The following is a 22999-nucleotide window of genomic DNA, read 5'->3' on the forward strand; positions in this document are numbered from 1 at the left end:
GTAAGGAAGGGTTACTGTATGCACAACAATATGACCATCCTTTAATGTTATGTCATCCAAAGGAACTTAAATGAATGGAAAGTCAGTTGAAAACAGTCTTTTGAATTCATACTAAACCTGAAAAATAAATTAAAAAAAAAAAAAGACAAGCTTAACTATCTAATCTTTGAAATACTTTTAGAGATCTAATGCAAAAAAAGATCCCTCCCCAGTTCTGCTACAACCAGATGCATCACTCTTAATTTACAACATGAAAGCATCTAGAACAACTGGCTGGTGCTACATGTTGTTCTTGCAGTGTGCTGTGCCTTTCAAATCCCTGTTCATGTGCTTCAAAAACATACTGCAGTTATAATGCCCAGTATAGGTTTTACCTCTAAGGAGCCTAACAATAGCTTCCATTCCAGAACAGAAATGGCTTGTTACAGGACAAAGGCCTTTTGTGGGGAGAAAAGTTGAGCAAACCAGTTTTATGCTCAGTTGTCTTTGTTTCCAGGCAGGCAGCTAATAATGTGTGTTTGTCAGTTTACCACTTCAGCGCTGTTCCAGAAAGCAGTGCTCTTGGGCATGACTCGTTGGCTTGCTCTTCATGGTTCATCATCTGTGTGGCCTTCTGGGAAAAGAACTTTACAGCAATTCTGTGTGAACTAGCCTTCTTTGTATCTGTGCCTATAAATATGGGATATCTTTCTACTAGATTTTTACTAGGCCATTTCTAATGGTGACCTGAACTAGAATGAAGTGGACATGAATAAAAAGGAAGATCTTACTCAGCAGGTAAGAGGCTGATAACGAATTATTTCAGAGTAGATATACTGATATAAACCACTTCTTGCAGCTACCTCAAGGTTTCATGTGAGGGTGTAGCTCATTGTGAATTATGTGCAAGGCTTTTCATGCATGTGTGTTGAATATGGTGTAATTCTGAAGGAAATGGAGGTCAAAGAAAGGCTTCTTGTTTAAGCTGAAAAAACCCCATTTGTTTTAGGATTTTGACTTCCTATTGATTTAATTTATAACTTTATCAAAAGTAATAGAAATAGATGCCTTAAATATAATCCTATTCATATTATTGGGGAAACAGATTGGCTTTGACTTCATAAATGTAAATGAAAGCACTACTATCTGTGGACCAGGATCTGACCTGGATTAAAAAGTGACACTCTTGAGACAGGCAATCAACCTAAGTGGAGCTGCTGAGTTTCTATATGAGTGCATTTTAAAACAGATTCTGATCCTGAATTTGTAGTTCTGTGCTCCCAAACTACTGAGAAGGAAGGAACAGCTTATTCATTTTGGGACTGCCTTATTTAGGGATTCTTTTTTTACACAGTGCAGGTGGCATATTCAAGGGAAAGTAATTGCAAATAATCTTGTCACAAGGACAGCTCTGCTGCTTTGAAGCAGCAACATAATCAGTGACCTTGAGAAGCTCATCTGGTAATTGTGTATGTTAGTATGAAGGCTTTGAATGGGTGTAACTGACAAAGGCAGATGTCAGATGTGAAAATAAGTAGCACAATATTGTGGGCTAACCTCACTCCATTTGTTTTCACACAGAGGATGCTAATAATCTTGAGTATATTTAAAAGTTTCAAAGCAGGAAGGAGACTTTTCTACTGCTCCTCACATTGCCACACATCTCCCTTGACCTATGGCAAGTTTGTGCTTCAAAAAAAGTTTGTGCTTTGCAGCTTTCCAGCTGCAAAATAATGAGATTTACCTAATATTTATGCCACTTTCACGTCCTTCATGACAAGATTTCTGCAGCAGTAAATCACTCTCAAGGAGCCACTTTATCAAACAAGGTCACTGAGGGAGAAATTAGTCACAACAATACCTTGACAAAGTATGTGATCCTCATGTTTCTCACTTACAAAGCACCATTGTCGGTTTATCGCCACATGCCTTGTTTTAGCACTGCGCCCAAGAGCCAAAACCCCTCTCTGTGCCTGGAGATACTCCCTGGAAATATCTTTGTTGTCCTTGGTGCAACTCCATGGCCAGATTCTCTCCGGGTTCAAATCCTTGTAGCTCCAGTGATTCCAGTGAAGCTGCATTAATTCCCAGCAGTAAATAATTTGTTCCTGCATCTTCTGCTCCTTTGCTGCCTGGTTGCTGGGGAAGCAGCAGGGCAATGCTTTCTGCCTGCCGGGGAAAGGGGCAGGGAAAACACTTGGACACAGTACTGCTTGCTTTATGGGTGCTGTTTTGTGAGATCTTAAGCAGCACCTCCTGCTGACTTGGCTTCAAGTATTTGAAATTCATTACTACACAAAAAGATTAAATAAACTTGATATATCAACCTGGAGGAACTGTAAAAGGTAACTTGGTAACAACCAGATTGGGGCAGAAAAAATTCCTCAGCATTTAGAGTTTAACAGCATTTGAAAACACTGAAAAACTGACTTTTGTATTTGAACTGAAAAAAAGTTCAAACAATGTGAATAATGTCACGTGTCATTACATGAATGGTATTTTAACATTTTCTTAGACTGAAAACATTTAATTTCAGTTTTTCAAAAGTTTTTTTTATGATACAAAAAACCCCCTATCCAACCTAAGTGAAACAATAAAATTTTCATAAAAAAAAATTCAGCCAACCAAACCTCATATATTTTTGAATTTGTTTTAGTTCCCATGTTTTTCTACTTCTTAGGTTTACCAGATTTTGACATTTTGATGTTCATTGTACAAATAGTCTTTCATTCTTGAAAAATTGATAGCACCAACCGAGAAAGATCATCACAATTTGACCTTTTAACAATCAGTTAACAATATGAAACAAAAAATGAGAATGTGACTGAGCCCCTAGTTATTTTGTTGAATGCTTGCATCACTTTTTTGCGTAGCCAGTAGCAGGAACATTGAGTTATTTTGTTGATTTTATATACTAAAGCTCCTGCCAGACTTGCACCTTGCCTTTTCACCTTTTCCTTTGATATAAATCCTTCTGCAGCTATTCATCTACAGTTACTCAGAGAACCTTTCAGACTAACTCCCTTTCTCTTTTTCTTCCCCCTTTCAAATACTTTACTTTGAGTTTCTTTTTCTCATTTCTGTGTCTCTTTTTGTCAATATGTTTTTGAGAGAGGTTTATGGACCACAATAGTGTTTGCAGTCTTGCCTGAAGTCATGACACAAAAAAAGGTAGGAGAAAAATAGAAGGTCTCATGCCCAGCATCTGAATTTGACACATAGAACACTACATATATATTTTCATTCACCTATAAAATCATTTTAAGGCGAAAGTTCAAGAATTGCCCTGGATTTTCACCTGTGTTTCACACACCACAAACCTCAGCATTTGTTATTCCTCCCAAAAGCAACACTTTATGTTTCCAATGCTCTCAGCTTGGCAGGTTTACAGATGAACTGCCTTTTGGCAGTGCTGTAATTCATGATATAGTTAATGCTCCACTTCAGAGTTGTACAAAGCCTAAAAATGAACACAAACTGATGAAGAAAAATTGCTTTAGATTTATGTTTTCTGTGTTACCACAAGTTATAAAATGTCTCTCAGATGCAGAATCCTGATCACAGGCCAGAAGTGGCACTTAATTTGGTTAAGTAGAGCAAGCAATTTCATCTGCACATTGCTGAAATATTTTCCTGCTGCTATTGTCACCTGTTCTTTCCTCTTCCTACCTGCATGGTGCCTTAACATGGTGCTGTAATGCTTAAGTTTAGCCCTTCTCTGTTGATAGCCAGAGACATCCAGACTCTTGTTTACTCAGAGTGACGCAGCAGGTACAGAGTGCAGATGAGTAAAGCTGTTATTTGTATGAGTTAAGATTATCTATAAAGGGAAATGAAGTGTGATCCAGCCCTACTCTCCCTGCCTCCTGTAGGACTTGCACTGGTCCACCTCTGCCTGAAGCCTCACCAGGTGCAAACTCCAGTGCAGAGAGGATTGATGTGTCAGAACAAGCTGCAGCACTGGGACAAGTAGTCCTAACAGAATTCAGAACTTGGGGAAGCACCAATAAATATCAGTGACAAATAGCATCAGATAAAACTTTAGAAAGAAAAGCCTAAATCTCAAATTTGTTGCATAATGTGGCCTGCACTGTTTATATTTTGGACCTAGTTCTGACAGGAATATTTTAATCGCTGCCCAAGCGTTCACTTGCTAAGACAGAGAAGCAAATTTCAAAACCACCAAGACCTCCGACTCAAGGTGCAAGTAAATATTTAAAAATCAGCAAACAAAAATTAATTGATGCTGAAACAAATCTTGGGTAAAAGAAATTTAAAGCAGCCTGAGTATTTCTTGGAACTGTTGCTGCAGAGCAACAAAAATGTAGGAACAGTCAGGAAGGAAATTAATTCAGAATTTTTGCAGTATTAATGCCATGTCTGTTTTGCTTTCCTTTTAGCACAGCAGGACACATGCTTCAATGAAATTAAGTAATGATTTGTAGCCAGCTCACTTGCACTTTATCTCTTTCAAGGGGCTATTTCACTTAACCATCCCTGTCTTCTGTAGAAAAAAAATCTTTCAAGAAATAAAAAGCTAAACAGATAATTCATAAATTCTGTTCGTTGGTGCTCTCCCCTCTGTTGCCAGGTACTAAGCCTTTTCTGATCGTGGACACCATGTAAACTATTAGACAAGTAAATCCAAGTCTGTGTTTTAGCTCATGCATATGACCATCTTTAATATGAAGAGACGCTGTATTTGTACCTTGCAACAAATACAGAGATGCTTATTTCACTGCAGAAAATATTGTGAATGATTTCTAAATGAAAGTCCATAATTTCCAAGTTTATTTAGAAATGAAGTCCTTTTCCTGCACAAAATCACAATGTGCCTTTTGCTGAGGACCTAAAGTAATGCATGGGTTTGTCTCTGTATAATTGCAAGAATTTTGTTTATTTGAAAGTAAAAATGATCACTAGTTTGTTCTTTTTAAGAGTAATGGGTGCAGTATTTCTTTTGTGTCTATAATCAAACTGCAGTACCTTAGCCTAGTTCTTCATGGAACATAAACCCTTTGCAAACTACTACATCAGTCAATAGAAATCTATTGCAAAAGAACATTTCCATTACCAGTCATCAGTCCTTATCCTGTTCCTCTCTATTTAGAAGGAACATGTTTTTGTAAGGATTATAATGTGGGGGTGGTACCTTGTGTTCATGAAATCCTTTAGAATGGCTTGTTATGTGAATAATCAGTTTTCTGACATTTTGCTTTTGATACATGAACAAACCTTTGTCTGACTTCAGTACAGATGTTATAAAAAAGGACATGCATAACTTTCCTTCAGTTGTGTTGCTGAACATTTTTCAGAGATCTACAATGTGGATAACAGGCAAAAACTTAGTCTAACTTTAAAATTTTCAGTGGTTATCAGCAAACATTATAAAGGGAAAATTGATATGGTGTTATGACTATGTTACTGTTTTCAAGTTATTCAAAGGAAACAAAAGAATTCTGAAAACTTCATAAACCATAAATCAAGATATTTTTATGATGGCAGCCTCTGCCACAAAAGAAATTTAAGCAAACATTTGTCATAATAATTAATTAATAATAAAGAATAATTATAATTAATAATTATATTTAATAATGATAAATTAATTGCAAAACACTTCCTTTAATGGATATAGCCTTCATGGCTGGAATTCTTCTTTATGTTTTCTCAAAAAATAATGTTATATGTTTATAAACTTAATGTGATGAATCTTTTATTTTAAGATTTGTGTTTTTCCATTTGGCAGATACTGGTTCCTTCACATTCCTTCTGTTTCTCCCCCAGCTTCATTCCCTTTTTGTATTACTTAGGAAAGTATTAAAATTATAATTCTGAATTACAATCAATTTTTGTCTGCTTTGCCTTTCAAAATAGTTACTTTATTACATTTTTATTTCATATCTATCCAGAGCTGTAGGAATTAGGTCTATTCTACATGGGTGGATGTTTGGGGGTATCAGCAAACACCCAGAATTATTTTATGGGGTATTATAGGGTATGTTATGGGAATAAACCAAAGCCTTGGATGAAGAAATTGGTTCATTAAACACTGAGTGCCAAAACTGGGGTAGGCAAGGACTGCTCTTGTGAAGGCTGCAGTAACTGTGACTGCAGGTGGGGATCACGGGCATGTCCCTGTCAGGACGTGTGCATGGCAGTTCCAGGTTTGTCCTCCCCACAGAGCTGCTGCCCAGCTGCCTGCCACACCAGCAGCAGTGTCCCAGTGAGCTCCCAAAGCAGCTGCACACACAGCCAAAGGGAAATTGGAAGGAGGGGGGACAGAGGGAGAAAATACTTCTGTGAGCTCTTAACTGGGAGACAAACCATAAACCTCTTTTGACTACATAATGATGGAAAATAGCATAGTGAGAAATAGTGGGAAAAGGGAGTAACAATGTAAAAAAAGGGAGTTGTTAATGAACTTAGCGTAGGCCCTGTAGCTGCATCCTTCCATATGAACATTGGATGCTGCTGCCTTTCCTTCTACGTGCTTTTGTCTGCCAACAGAAATCACTTTTGCTTTACACAGACTGGCATTGACTTTGCTTTTGTGCAGATCCCTTCTTCTGGAAATTCAGAAATTGGAGAGAGTGCAGATTATTCCTTTGTGGAAAAGGTAAACAATGGTCTCATTCAGAGACTATCCCTTGATTTCCCTGTGTTTTTAGAGGTGCTAATTCCAGCCCAATCCAAGCAAACCATGGACGATTAATATCTCCTAAGTGCATACTTGAGTAGGTATTCATAACTAATGTAACAGTTTGTGATTGGCTGTGCAGTGATTTTGGTTAAACTGTGTTAAGCAGTCTTTTTTTAAGACATTGTGAGATGGAGAATTCAGTCGTTACCTTGACAATTAATCACTCACAATGTTAAAATCTGTGTGATCTTTTAATTTGAAAGTGTCTGGTTTTGATTTCCTGTCCCTTTCCCTGTCACCATCAAATTAATCACACTTGAGATAGGATCAGGATGCCTAGGAGTGATGGTGATCCAGACACTACTTGATATTTTTGGAGATAATGCAAGCACATGAATTGTTGTAGCTTCTTTTTGCACATTTTACACCTTTGCATCCATTTTAAAATCTGCTTCCACCACCACATTTTAAAATATATTAATGTAAACATTAGGTTCGTTCCTGTTTAAACATCCTTTTGAGCACTGCTCTGAAAGTTCAGTTATTTGTCCAAACTAGGTCCTGAAATTAATTTAAAAGCTGCTTATTTTCAGGTTTTAATCCTCATGCTTATAAGAATTGACAGTGTTCTGTGTTTCAGGGCAATAAATTTCCTTTACAAATACAAATACTTTTAATATGAACAGGAATATACGTAACTGTAGGTACTAAAATACTTTTTTTTCACGTTTAAAGGGCATATGTTTGGCAAATAATGTCACACAATGTACTATGTCTTATAGTATGATCTACTAAATCTGCCTAAAACCAGGCAGGTATTATGAAGGTATTTTCAACAATTTTGTTCTAAAACATAAGAAAAAGGATTCTGTGGGAATTTTTAAAGATCAAAATAAGTGTTCACAGAGACTTCCATCAGCAAGAAGTACGAGGTAAATGCAGCTGGTGATAGTAGTCCAGTGCCATGTTCTGTCATTCATGCATGTTGTTTGGTTGTATATTTTATTGCTGGTTACAGAACACATCTGAAAGTGACAATGATGAAGTTGATGGCAACAATATATGTGGTTTCAGAAAGAAAAAGGGAATCAAAGTTCCTACAAAGTATGTTCCTCCTTTAGAAAATGAGAAGATGGAACTGTCCCGCACCTCAAAAATCCCAGATCCTTGTCCCCTTAAAGGAACCACTGGTTGCCCAGAACCATCATCAGACCAGCCTCTCCAAAACCCCACTGCCTTTCCTCCAGTGCAAAAGGACACAGGAGGTCATGACAATTCCAATTCTGGCAACGTTGGTAAAGAAGACATATTTGGAGAAACACCAGAAACTCAGGAAAATGTTGACATTGGGAAAAGAATAGAGAGAAAAATGAATGAGGAAATAGATATAGCAGCTCAGATGAAGCTGCCCACAGGTGTGCAGCCTGCGAGGGGTGCAGAGAAAGGTGGCTGCATGGAGGCAGTGCAGAGGGAGAAGGTCAGTGAGCAGACAGGCAGTAAGCCAGAAGGACGGTGTGGGATGGAAGAAAAAGTTGTCAAGTTTCATGTGACAAAGATGGGCTCCCTGGGCAGTGCTGCATCCACACCAGTGAGCCGTACTGCTGAGTCCTTCCCAGGGGCACCTGGCATTTCTAAAAGAAGTCTACAAGAGTTGAAAAACCTGCTGAGTGAAGGTCACCTGCCTTCTCATGTGCCCAATTTCTGTGGCAAGGCAGGTGGCACTTTTGCTCAGAAAAATTTGAAACCCTGGGAGAAAGCAGCTGACAAGCAGAGCCGGCCCTTTGAGACTTTGAGTCCCCATTTTGGAGAAGAGAAGCAAAAGTATCTCAGCTTCCACAAGGAGGGAGTGGGGCAGCAGAGCAAAACCATCCTGGTCCTCAGCTCTGCTGGCTCTGATCAGCAGCAGCCCGTGGGAAGCGATGTGGATCATCTTATTCTGGGACTGCCAGCAACTCCTGCACCTGCAGAAAGCACAGCTCCTGAGGTTCAGTTTGACTCCTCCACAGGCCACGCCGGTAAGGATACTTAAACATCACCTGCTCTCCTCATAAAGAAAATGCTGCGGTTGTTTTGTGGTGGTTTGATAAGCTGCAAACTTAAGTCAGAGCTAGTGCATGAGAGAACTGACACCTGTGGTTCCTGTGTGATCACGATGAGTAGGAAATTGTGCTCTACATCTATGCTCCTTTCTTTTTTTTTTAAAGCAACTCATTTATAAAGCCCAGCTGCCTGCCAAAACTGCCACGCATAAGCGGTCATGTCTTTTTCACTAAAACTGAAATATTTCCTCATTTAAACTGAGTGCAGGCAGCATTTCCCAAAAGTCTGCTAGATACCGCAAAGCTCTGATGGCATCTGCACTTCTTAAAGTTTCCTTTTTTTTAACATTTCCAGCAGTAGAAATTGCTCCCATGTAGGGATAATGTTTTCAATTATGTGTCCTGTGAGAGGACTGGAATGCAAAAACATCACTTATAAATTATGGGGGAAGAAAACCAAATGAGGCAGAGAGAACTTCCACTTATTTTCACACTGTTCAATAAGTCCATTTTGGAAGTGTTTATAGAGACAATTAATTGCTACTAATAGGCTGTGATTTCTCTGTAAAAGCTTCTGGGCTAGCTAGATTAACAAACTGAAAACTATTATTAGCTCTGATAATGTAATGAGCTTGAACAGTTTGTTGTTCTGTTTCCAGGAAGCATAAAAACACCAGTTTGTCTGTAATATGAGGTTAATACATTTCCATGAGCATCAGTCTGAGATCATATTATCAGCTTTCCAGGATAGGTGTCTCTCCTTTTGACTTATCTTACCAGACCAAAAATACGATCCTCTTCATCAACAAAATACTTTATCTTTCATTAACTATGTAATAAAATATAATAATAACAATTAAATATTTAAAAAAATATTAATTTATCCTGCTTTCTTCAAGTCTCCTGACAGATAGAAACCCTGCTATACATACTCTGAAAACAGACAATCTGAACATGTCAACTGTTGTTTGCTACTGCAGGATTTCTTGGTAGATATTTTGTGGTATCCAGTTTGAACAAGTCTGAATAAGATATCCATGAACATTATCAGTGCTTACTCAGGGCACTGTAGGAGAAATAGAAAGCTTTGAAAAGATATTTCACATGCAAACCACTCTCCATTCATGTCTATTAGAATAAAGAAGTTAGAGGATTATTTCTTAGCCTACACTTGATGTTGTTCCCTTTCCAGACTACATTGTTTTTCACATTGCTAAAGATTAGCAAAATGCATTATCAAGTTTATAACAGTACTGTTTCTCATTGTCTGCAAATGCAGCAAATATATTTTAAAACATAGGAGTAATTATTCGTTATTCATAGCATCATTTACAAGGTACAGGGAACAGATGAGATTTATTGTAGATTCCACAGGGAGATTTCAAACCAGCTGTAGCCACTCAACATGAAGTAACTAATCCAAGCTTCCTACCTAGTCAGGAAAGACAGGCATTTTGTCTTCAAAGAGGTATTAGGGGTTGATGAAAAATTGACCTCTGAAGGTGGGTGTACATTTCCACTCAATGGGGAAGAAGTCCCATAATGATTAGTTTAGATCATTTGTCTAACTCTGAGATGGGTACAGCTACCTGGGATTAATCCTGCTCTGTGTCACTGGTGGTAGTGATGACTGTAAGAGACCTACAGAGGAGAACTAGCTATGAGGGGGGATGGGAGAAAACTGTTTTGTCTCATCAGAAATGTATTCAAAATAAAATTTTTTGGAATCTCATGAGGTTTGAATTCCATTTAGCTTTGACCAAACAAGTTGTAGGCTTCACTGTCCATTTCTACTAGTAAATGGAATACATAGAAATAGTTTCTGCTTAATCGGAACTGTATGTGTTCAAAATTTAATTTTTATTGAATACATTCAGTAACTTAAATGAAGAAAATAAAGTTTTAGGTAAAACTCTGCACTCCTTAATGAGTCTTTGCATAAACAATATTTTCTTGCTGCCCATGGCAATTTATTGATTGACAATATCAAGTCCTATATATTTAATTTTTTTTTACTAAAACATTATGTTAAATATTTCAGTTCCCAAAGTGTCTGAAGTCTTGGCTCTAAAGATATCTTGACATTGAGTAGGTCTGAAACACAATCTCTTATAATTTCTAAGTTTTTAAATATTTGAATTTGCTCATATCAGAAGACTTCATCCAAAATGTTTGAAAAAATTACAAGAGATTGTATTTCAGATCCACTTAGTGTTGAGATATGGCCAAAACAAAGAATATATCTTTATTGTTAAAGTACACAGTTAAGTGACAATCTCTAGAGATCAGCAGTAGAAAGGTTAAAACAGGTAGCTGAGTGTCAGTGATTCAGAGTACATCAGAGGGTTTGTATACAGTCAGGCTAGTTACATGGCTAGCATCTCTCTAAAATGATAAATCCATATATTTTTTCTAAAATTCTGATTAGACAATGTTGAAATATTACTGCATGTGCATTTTGTCCATTTCTTGTCAGCTCTTTTGTAAAAAAAAGTGCTTGGGCACAGGAAAAAAATAATAGAAAAGAAGCAGATGTGTCAGATATTTGGGTTAGTAAGAAAAATGTTACTTGAAGAGAGAAACCGTCAGAGAAACTGTAGCTGAAGCTTAATCTAAAGCTCATTTCTTTGGAAAGATAGAAACCAACACATGCAGTTAATTAGGTGAATATACTGACTGCACTGACATGAATTTAGGAATTTTATTTGCCTAAGTATCTATGTCTGCTAATGAAGTGCATTTATGCAAATTGGTATGTAGCCATTAACTACCAGGTACTTCTTAAGCTGTTCAGTGCTTGTATTCTTGGGAGACAAAGGGGCATGATTCCAAACAGCAAAAATAAGGTAAAATTTCATGTATATATTATTAAGCTATTCATAGTATCTACATTCCCACAGGATGGATTCATGCATGTGCTATATGTATGGTGTACATAGCACATAAGACTGCAGAGCTGGGTGTCCAGAACAGCTTAAGAAGCAAATCCTCTCAACAGGATGCGTATTTTTGAGTATTTATCAGGTATATGACCAACATGAGACCAGGAAGTGTTTGAAAGAGAGAAGGAAATTTCTGAAGGAAGAAAATATGTCTCAGCTATGGCTGCAGGCACCAGTGGCTACTTAGTGACTGTTGAAATTTCAAACGCAGTTAAGGAAAGTCTGAATGCTTCAAGAATCACATGCTGACCCCAAACACTAAGTTCCTTTGTTAATTTGGCTTTTTAAAGAAACACATACCAAGAACACACTAACAGGCTGTATTTCATACTTAAGAGTGGATTTCATCAGTCCTACAAGCAATCTTGTTTTCTACACAATTTCAACGTCATATTCTCATTCTTGACTTGTTCAAAGCTCTTATTTTTAATAATGAGACACTAACAAGCGCAACTAGTATTTAGGGACAGAATTATGGATACTTCAGCTGATTGTTATGAATACTTCAACAAAGAAATAACCTAGGCTTTTTTGTCCATTTGCATTCAAATATTTGGTCACACACTCTGATCCAAATTTGAGCTCCCCATGTGGTTTCACTGTCCTCTGTGCTCACCTGGAGGAGGCATGTCTGCCCCCACTGAATCTGCTCAGTATATCTAGTCAGTCACAAGGAAATGGAGTCTCTTTCGGAGCTGTAAGTGGACACTTGGGAGATATAAGTGGTCACTTCATAATCACTGCCTCTGCTGTAATTCCTGCAGCCATAACCATGTCTTTCTTTGGGACTTAGGACTGTTTTTTTCACTTGCTACCCTTTTCCACTTTGTATTTTACATAATCTGTGCTGTTCCTGCAGCTCTCTTAAAGTGAAAAACCATACTGTTCCTTCATGTTCTTTCCTCATGTCTTATCTGTAGTTCAACAAAATTTTTCTTTTTCCATATTTTGAACTGAGTTTGAGCATAGCAGGGCTGAAGCTCAGCTCCTTTCTGAACCTTCTTGATTGCCCTTATTTTCTGCTGAAAAAAATATCACCTTTTCTGTCTTTTTCATTCCTTTTCTCTCTGAACTGTGCTATATACAACTCACCATTCTTTTACCTTACAAACTCTAAGAAAAAACCAAAGCAACCAAAAACTCTTAAGTCCTTTATCTTCCATATGAATAACTGAAATCTTCCTGCCCTATGACTCTGTATTGCTTTCCATTTTTCCTCTTAATCCATATAAAAGTACTCAAACAGGGCTTCCATCCAGTCTTTATGGTCTATTTTGTCCTCTTTCAGGTGAGATTCAACTCATCTGTCTCTGGTATTTGCAGTAAGGTAGTCATCCTATGATTATGTGTGAGAAAGAAGTGTATTCAGACAGTAGTTCTTCCCACCCAGTGGAGATGCTTTATTTCTTTATAGTAGTAGTTAAAGGCTACAAAACCAGTTAGATTTGAGCTAATGTAAGTGAAATGCATTCTCTGCTTGTTATGGCTGCTAGCTGCCTCCTTCTACAACATATTCAAGAAAGGTTTAGTCCTTACCGTCAATACTGAACAAAACCTCTTCCCTAAATAACCTTGCTTCCCATCTAGTGTAGTGCTCTCTCTCATTCTGGAAGTGTTCAAGGCCAGGCTGGATGGAGATTTGAGCAACCTGCTCTAGTAGAAGTTGTCCTTGTCCATGGCAGGGGCATTGGAACGAGATGATCTCTAAGGTTCTCTTCAACCCAAACTATTATATGATTTGCACTTGATTTTTTAAAATTAGGACAAACATTTCTAGACCAGAAGGTACTTCCTAGTTTGCAATAGTTTACACCTCAGTTCATGCAACTTTGCTCAATGATTCCTTCCATAAATCCAAATTTTCTTTTTGACTTCGAAGATAGGCCAGTGTAGATTCATCTTATTTAGCACTATCAATTAGGTAGTTCCATTGGGTATCACACAACCTAAATTTCTTTCAAACACCTGCACATTGTGTTTTCAAGACCTCTAACTTTTCTATACAACTGTGATAATTTTCTCTCTACAGAAGAGCCATTTTTATAAAATACCCTGGAATGTAGAAAAATATCAGTTAATTATTTTACCTTTCATCCATTGAGAATTAAAAATTTCCTTTGCATTTGACTCTTGAAGATATATCTCCTCTGAGATTTTGTGTCATCTGTGTCATACAATTTGGAAAGAATAACTCATGGCTGATTGAAGCTGTGTGTCAGTCTCTAAATTAGGTATAAAATTCAAGAAAAAGCTGAGCTTCTCCACGGTTCTGCCACTAGAAAGTCTGCTTTGCAATTAAGTTTAAAAAAGAAAGCAGACTGTCATGAAACAAAGAAATTAAGGGAAAACAGTGAAAGTTTCACTATCAAACAGAGCAGGGCAAAATTTTTACTGTCTCCCATGCTTTGGGAGTTTCTAGTATGCTCACATATTTATTCCACTGTTAAGAGTCTTATTGGTAAGTAAGAATACAAGATAGGAAACAACTTTTTATGTACTTTGCTGCAGTAAACAGTTTTGGCAAAACTTTTTTTAGGTGAGAAAGAAATGGGAATTGCATAGTTTTTCAACTGAGCATGCTTCTGATCACTATTCACATCAATAGTGATATAACTCATGTCTACTTACCACGTCAAAAAACCCAGATGGGAATAGAAAAGTAGCAATAAGAATGATATCTGGTGTAGGAAAAGCTGTCATATGAGGTTTGAGAAATAACGGCAGTTAATGTTTGAAGACAAAAGTGAGAACAGTAAATAACATGCTGTGCAAAACAAGTAAACTGGCTGTTCTTAAATATACAAACCAGAGTACTGTAAGGAGGAACAGACATATTTAAATTAGTTCTGACAGGAATTTCCACAGGATTTAGAAAAGTGAAGTTGTGTGATTACCCTGTGAGACTCATTGTTAGTGAATATCACCAGCACAAAGTATCCATTTTTATAAAGGGATCAATATAAATCTTCAAAGAACCCTGTGTTAAATTTCTAAGGATGTGGAAGAAATTAAAAGAAATCTAAGCATTAACCCTCCTGTTCCTAAACAGAAGATCACCTTTTTTAGTGAGGCACTGCAAACGCCATTATTTTTAGACAGATTACTTTGGGGAAAAAAAAAAAAAGCCTTTCCTGTCAACAGCTGGTGCCAAAAGCAGCTCTAAAGTGATAAAACTTTGCCTTGAGTGGCATAATAATTTCTGTGCTTGCAAGGGTTTTTGTTTCCCTGCTGGTCTGATGCAGGAACAGGTGCCACAACATGCCATGGAGCACAGGTAGGGATACCCTGACCCTGCAGGGGATTCTAGCATCCCCATGTGTCTCATGGGGCAGGATGAGGCTGTGAAGCAGCTGTGTGGCTGCAGCAGGGTTGTGTCAGGAGGAAGAACATCTGGCACAGCTGGTGAGGCAGTGGGAGGAAGAGATGGGGAGAACTGAGGAACATGTCTCCTTCTCCACTGCAAGATTTATATCCGCAGTCTACCTGCTGGCATCTGCTGTTATTGCCTGATGCTCCTTTGGTGGTTGTGTTTCTCAGTGAAGAGTTTACAGTGTCACTACATCTCTTAGGTCAGCCTGAGCCTGTTGCTGTCAAGTGCCCTGGAAAGAGCAAACACATTCTTCTTGTTCCATCAGTTTGACATAGTCACCTCTTCTAGAACTGAGAAACTGTTTCCTTTAGCTGTGGTGTGGTTTAATAAGGGACTGTGGGAAACTGTTCCCTTGAACAAGGAGAAAACCAGAGATTGATCTGGGATGTACACTTTCTTCTGTTGTGGCACTTTTCTGTTTCTGAGAAGGGAAAGCTGATGTCAACTATTTGCCTCAGCCCCATGTCAGCTGCTCTCAGCAATCTGGATGATTTCCATGTTAATAATCTAAGAATGGCACTGCTCTTCTGCTATAAATGATAACAATAGTATAATATTAATAGTAATTATTATTGTTACTAGTAGTATTTTAGTTTTTTGCTATTAATATGTTTTAAGTATGTGAAGAAAGATTCTGTTTGCAGATATTTTACACCAATTACAATAGAAACAGGAATATTACAAACTGTTTCTCAGTGGTAACTTAAATGGGAAATGCAGATAGAACCATAGACAAATAAACATTAAACCAAAGTGATGTAGATATTAATGATCTGCTTAAAGAAAGATGGCCAGTCTGGATTTTTACTTCATTTTAAAAATGAAAATCTGGACAAAAATCTGAGCATCTTGTTGAATTTACATATTTCTTTAAGGAGATTTTCTGAAATGAAAAGGAAGATGCCCTTATTTCTAGAGGCCCGGAAACCTAGAGAAAATGTTATGCTCATTAACAGAATCCTCCCTCAGAAGAATGTAAAACTTTTAGACTGTGATTCTAAATCAGCTAGGCCTGTCAAAAACATGTGTATTACCTATTTTACCTACCGTAATTGATGCTCTGGATAATGACTATGTGAACTGAGTAAAGACAGAGTATTCAGTTCCCTACCATACCTTTCCAAACTTTAATAATTATTGACATCATGGTGCAGTTTGACAATGATTTATTTAGTGGCTACCAAGAAAATGTATTTTGAGTCCTGTACTGTAGAAAAGTGAGTAGTCAGTAATAACTCACTAATTATTATTTAAGAAACAAATGCCCTTTCATATTTCCAAAATCAATTGGAGATATTGAGTCCTGGTGACGTTTTTATCTATCTTACAATTTACAGAAACATTATTTCAATGAGAAAGCTAATCAGCAAAGGATTTAAAAGTTGAACTCTAAAAAGGATGCGAAAGCTGCATGACTATTTCTGTTGCTTCTAAAAGATTTTTGAAAAATGCCCTTGTAAATGAATAAGTGTGTTTTGACTAGCAGGGTGTCTACACTGGTATATAGATTAATTTTTGACTAATACGAGACAATTACCCACAGTTTAGCTTCATAATTTAAAAATATATATCTTTATATCTTTGATCATAAAAAGTCCAACTATAGAAGACAAATTCTTGCATCTTCAGTTATTAATTTTTGCTTTCTTAATGTTCTATAGAAATATTTTCTGTTTATGAATTTTCTGTTAATGTTAGTTCACATAATGTAATTATGTATTTATTCAAATACATTTATCTTGAAGACAACACATATATATATAAAATTTGGAAAATTACCTGCCATTGGTAGATGTTTAAATTAAGTATATTTGTAGCTTTATTTTTTAAATTAATTTATGCATCGCTGACATGAATGCACTTCACATTTGTGTTTTTCTTAGATACTGATTTCTATAATCTAAATCCCTTAGGAATACTATTTTAAAGAATTAATTGGATCAGAATTAAAGTTGCTGTTTTTTCATTATTTATATGTTTTTTACCTGAAAAATGTTTGTTCAGTAGACGGAAATATAACAGAAAACATTTCAAGACATTTTAAGAAATACTTGAAAAATTTATATCAAAAGCTGACTGATGTCAAGGGTTGTCAGCCAAGCTTTACATTGAATAATACAAAGATATCAAAATTTTAGTGTGACAGGTGGTTGACAGGAAATGTCTACCATCCTTGCAGAGGAAATGAAAAATGAGTAGAATAAGGCATTGAGCACTGCTTTAAAGGCAAAAGCCTCAGATTTCTGTCCCTGGAGTTGAAAAAAGCTTCTCTTGATATAAACTTTCGGAAGATTTTCAGAATCTTTCAAAGTTCTCTTAATCTATTGAACAGATACAGTTTAGACTTGTTAATAAACTTCTAAATAATGGTTATGTTCATAAGGAGGTCAAATCTGGTAAATGCCAGTAAACGTGTATGTTATGAAACATTACAGGATGACTGAAGTGGTACTCAAATAACTTGCTTGGTGGCACAGGCAAGACAACGCCAGTCCTTCCTGCTCACTGTTGTGTTTTGGCAAGAACTGTAACAGAGTGAGTCTTACACAAGGACTTAAACAGGACTTTCTTATTTAATATTCATTTTTTAAAGGACATATTGCCCCAGTGTTTACAGATGACATTGGAAAAAAAAGCTATTTCCATAAGCAGCTTAGAGTATGAAAGATGTCATGAGGAGAAGTGGATGTGACAAAATTATTTTCTTGCTTTTATCTATTCAATTTTTACTCTTTTTTCCTATTTGCTCAAAATTTTCTTCTGTGCTTTCAGCTGCCATTCCTCAGGGAGCATTGTTTTTACTTAACGTCTTCTTACTTAACTGACCTAAAGTATCCTCCTTGCCATCTGGAGGATGCTCCAGTAATGCTCAAAGGCTCTGAGAAGTCTATGACTACAGATGAATTCTTGGCCTTCTCGGGGAATAATCTGACATCTTTGTGCTGGGCCAGCTAGTGAGCCTTCTTACAGCTTTCCAACTGGCAGTCCTACTTGTCCCAAAGGAGAGATCAGAAAGATGTGTTTGTGCCTGCTGGCGACTGCTAGAGGAGGTCTGCTCTAGTCTGGGCAATTTGCTGCTGGAGAAATGAGGATTGCTCCCACCAACCTTCAGAGCGCCTCAGCACGAAGCTTTAAACTTCTGCTTGAAGGGTGGTGGTGAAGGGCTGCTGTTTGTGATCTTCCACTGTGGATTTGAAATATCTGCAAGAATTCATCTGATCACATCATCAGGAAAAATGGGGGATTTTTATCCTAGAAATGTGGAAAGAATTTTTTCATGATTTTTTGCATCTTAATATAAAATTTTACCCTTGGTCTGCTTAGTTTATTGTACTAAGTGTAAGTTCATGCCTTATGTAGTTTAACTTGAATAACAACAGTGCATAGATACTCAAAAGAAAAGCAGGCTGAGAACTGAGAGGTTGGTGAAAGGAAGTTACTGTACACATCTCCCCACTCCATTATAGAAGTTGTACTCAGGCATTATTGCCTTCATGTCAAGAAGTTTATATAGTCCTACAGCTCCTGCAATACAGATGAGAAGACAACTCCATAACATTTTCTGTACCTACTCACTTTACAAAGTTGTTGAAGAAACAGCACCTCTATTCTGTCAGATTTCTGTGGGAAATAGGTATCCAGTTACTATTTTTGCTCCTAAAAACATCCAACAAATCTCATAAATTCCTGGATTTACCACATGTTCTCTTAACTTGAAAAAAAAGTTTAAATTACAGAACATTCAAAAAAATAAGGGATTTCATACAGGATGTCAGGGAGAATTACAAGTGTTTGTTTACAAAGCTCTTTCATGATCCATATCTTTTTCTCATTTTTGTTTTTACACTCCATGCCACGATTTCCCACTATTGCACTTTTTAGGAGAGCAACGTTATTCCAGCATTCATTATTTTGTTGACATGAACATTCCTCTTCACTTCTAGCATCCAACAGAGACCCTGATGTGAATGGCCTTGGAATCTCAGCTCTCCTTCACCTGTTCTCTCATATTGAATTTATTAAGCAGCAGATGGCCAGGGACAACGTGCAGTTTGTCAGATTTGAATCAATAGACCTCCATGGTGTGTCAAGATCGAAGAATGTTCCTTCCCGATTTTTCCATGTAAGTTTTTTGCTTTCTAGTTGTACCTTTATGTGTTTTCATTCCCCCATCCTTAAATTATATTTTTTCCATATAGGCATGGAGGCAGCAAATCCAACTTAGAACAAATTATCTGTTCCCTCACCTTGCTCATGTTCCCAAAGGATCTAGACTTCTTTCATAATTGCAATAATTTATTCCTCTTTTCCCACAAATAGTAATCTAATTAGATAAGGCTAGTAATTTCAGTTCTTTGAAGTTCTAATAATCTCTTCCCTCAGAAATATATTTTCAGATTCAATAAATTCCAAAAATTTTGTTTTGCTGAACATGACTAAATTGCAAAAAATGAAGGAGTAAAAAAGGAGTAAAAAAAGAAAGAAAGAAAATGACTGAAAATAAAATAATTTTAGTTATGAGAAATTGTATAGTTATAGTTAACATAGGAAGATATCACTGAGTTGCACAATGACCTAATAGCATTATTTGGCATAGTAATGATGCAGGAAATAAAAATCAAATTAGGAAGCAGGGTTAGAGGAGGGAGAGGTACAAATATAGGGTAATCACCTTCAACACCTTTTTCAGTGCCAAATGGACAGCTCAGACATCTTGGAGCAGAGTTCACTAGAGTGTGCAGTTTTTGTTATGGATGTCACACATATTGATACCATTGACTGCCACCTACTTAAGAGAAGATAGACTTCATTCATTCATTAATTTATTTATTCATTCATTTATATTAAGAGAAGCTGCCATATTCATTTGGAAGTTTTGCAATGATTTCCTACCTGGATAGGCAAAATTGGGTTTTCTCAGCTCTGAGCTTTCCCCTTTCTATGTTTGTTATGTCTCCTCTGCTGACGTAAATTACAATCTTTTTCCTTAGAAGAATAGAGGTAAGATGTAAACATGAGCTAAATTTCACTTGGTAGAATTTGGCCTGATTGCAGTTTTAATCAGAAAAATGTTAGGTCATAGGGTAAGTTCTAAAGGTTCTTGATTGAAGGTAGATGATTCTTCCTTGAGATCCTATCTGCACTTCATTTGCATAAGCTGGATCTTTCTGTTCAAATGGAGAAGTGTCATTGTTGAGCCGCTAGCAGAGTAAGAAGACCCAGGTTCAAAGTAGCATCAAGAAGAAGGCTTTATTGTTTAATTCCAACTTATACAGACTTTTCAAAGGTCACCCACATTGGTCAGTTCGAAGCTTCCCCCTAGGCCTGATTGCCCAGGCCTGAACTGTCCACATCCCGAGAAACTGTTTTTAATAACATCCAAACTTTATCTTTGTTTATAAAACGCAGGAAGAAGAGAGGGAATAATTCTCATGGGAAAGGTCTGTGCTAGCCACAGCAAAGTAAAATTATGAGGTTTTTCTCACTTGGAAGTGTTTCCCTGCATTTTACCCCAAACTTTAAACCCAGATTTACTGTTAAACGTTGCATCTGAAAAGCAGTGAATTGCACGTTATGGCATTTAAAGAGAAGATACAGCCTGAATTTGTATTGACATGAGTCTTGTATAGCCACTTGGGTTTACATAAACAAAAGGGTCAGAGAATATGGAGGCTAAATAGACTAACTATAGACAAAAGTTTGACTTGCACAGTTTACACCTAACTGGTGATACCCATAATTATATAAACACCATGCAAGAAAAATGTTGAACATTTTTGCAGTTCTTTGTGGAAATTTTAAAAATGATCACTGGAATAATTGATGTCATAGTTTCCTACCAATCTTGAAGAAAATTGTTCTGCTTTATAACGGCACAGTAACTGGCCCTTACCCTCCCTGTTAGTCATCACTGCATTTTAGTGTTATTTTATGAAAATATTGTTGTTCTACCTGAGAATATGAATTTTACATATTTTATACACATAAAAATACCACTGAGCTCTTTTCTGATTTGGTAATACATCGTTCTGCTCTGTGTTTAGGAGAAAGCAATTCATGGTGTTGCCATGCCCAGAAGTTACCTTGAACTGACACTGAATCCTAAAGACAATGAATTTGATTACATAAATGCAACCAATTTTAATTGTGACATAATTCTGAACCCTGATTTATCAACGTTTCGAATACTACCCTGGACTGAGCAGACTGCAAGAGTGATATGTGATTCCTTCACTGTGCTGGGCAACCCACTAGTGACCTCCCCAAGGCACATTGCCAAGAAACAGCTGAGCCAGCTTCAGGACAATGGCTTTTCTTTGCACTCTGCATTCACTTATGAATTTTGTATTTATGGCATTACAGAGGTTGTAAATTCAAAGACAATATCCTTTCCTGCAGCCACGATACTAAATAACCATGACCAGACTTTCATTCAGGAGCTCATTGAAGGAATGTATTATGCTGGTGCCAACATTGAAACCTTTTCTTCTTCCACTGGGCCTGGGCAAATGGAGATCACTTTTCATCCAGCATTTGGCCTAGATGCTGCTGAAAGTGCCTTTACATTTAGAACAGGCATTAAAGAGGTGGCTAAGAAGTATAACTATGTGGCTAGCTTTTTCTCAGAATCAGGATTCTACAATTCAGGGGCTCTGTCACATAGCCTGTGGGATCTGAATGGCCAGAAGAATTTGTTTTCTGCTGGCTATGGAGTTGAGGAGCTCTCAGAGCTTGGAAAAAATTGGTTATCAGGTCTCTTGGCACACACGGCAGCTATCAGCTGCTTGATGGCTCCTACCACCAGTTGCCGTAAGCCTTATTCTAAATACAGTAAAGAAACAAAAGAGACTGTAAATGCAAAATGGGCATATAATGATAACAGCTGTGCCTTTAATGTCAAATGTCATGGTGGAAAAGGCACTTACATAGAGAATAAATTAAGTTCTGCTGCAGCAAACCCATACCTGGTCCTTGCTGCTACTATTGCTGCAGGTCTAGATGGAGTAAAGAGAGGACTTAGGTATGATGAGATGCTGGAAGAAGAAAATCAGACAGGTGATCTGAAACATTCATCAGTCCCTCTGAAGCTAGAAGATGCTTTGGTTGCACTCGAGAAAGATTCTTGCATTAAGGAAGCATTAGGCGAAACTTTTATTCGATACTTTGTCGCCATGAAACATTATGAGTTAGAAACTGAAGAAATGGATAGTGAAAGGAATAAATGCCTGGGATATTTTATTTAGGAGGAGCACTCTTCTGTAGTGATGCTGTGTAAATGCATACAGTGAATGGCTGAGATTCTTGAAATTAGTACTTATATATTTAAAAATGTTTTTAATGCCTTGGGATTTTTTCCGCCTCCTTTGTATACTACATGGCGGTTACACTTTATTGTCAGCATACATTCATGGCAGGGCAAAGCTGACATATTCATGAAATAACATTAACAGGCTTTTAAAAAACAGGTGGGGTTTATTTTTGGGCAGACCTGCTGGTGAAAAGAAGAAAAGAGCAGATGAAATGGAGAAGAGTAACTACACAACTGTAATAGGACTGTATAATGTGCAGAAAAGTTGGAGTAGTGGGGACAGTGATGAGGGGTGGGGTTTAGAACGGAGGAAGGTAGGAAATTTCTTGTTCAGTATGGTTATAGGATTTATCCCAGCCTATTCAGTACCTGATGGGTTGCTAAACCAGAAGAATCCGAGTTTGATTTAAAATACAAGCTGGAGCAATGAACATTGTAGAGAGAGGGGCAAAGGACTGAGGCTGTAGAACCTGAGAGCCAGGAATCAGTATCTTAAAGGACATAAAAAAGGCAAGAGTGATTATGCAAAACTCCATACATCATGAATTCTGCTGCTGAATGAAATTTTCAAGACTTATAGTTAATAAAGATACTAAAAGAAGTCAAATGGTGCCTTGAAGAGGGAGTAATTCATAGAAAGGCACCAGTGTCAGGCCACTGTGCAATAAAAATGAGCTGGTTTTATGCCTGTTTTGATAGTTAATGACTTAATTCAGAGTT

The 22999-nt window shown here is 37.1% G+C and overlaps 1 protein-coding gene across 1 annotated transcript; it reads left to right on the top strand.

Moving 5' to 3' along the window:
• The first annotated feature begins 747 nt into the window (after positions 1-747).
• On the top strand, positions 748-22481 carry LGSN (lengsin, lens protein with glutamine synthetase domain). Its single transcript, XM_085057412.1, has 4 exons — positions 748-777; positions 7638-8634; positions 18915-19093; positions 21015-22481. Exons 1-4 carry the CDS (start codon positions 748-750, stop codon positions 22212-22214), a joined length of 2406 nt encoding a protein of 801 aa, XP_084913538.1. The 3' UTR covers positions 22215-22481.
• Positions 22482-22999: the final 518 nt, after the last annotated feature.

This window comes from Lichenostomus cassidix, chromosome 3 (assembly GCF_008360975.1).
Source record: "Lichenostomus cassidix isolate B80296 chromosome 3, HeHo_3.0, whole genome shotgun sequence".
In the NCBI taxonomy this organism is placed as follows: domain Eukaryota; kingdom Metazoa; phylum Chordata; class Aves; order Passeriformes; family Meliphagidae; genus Lichenostomus; species Lichenostomus cassidix.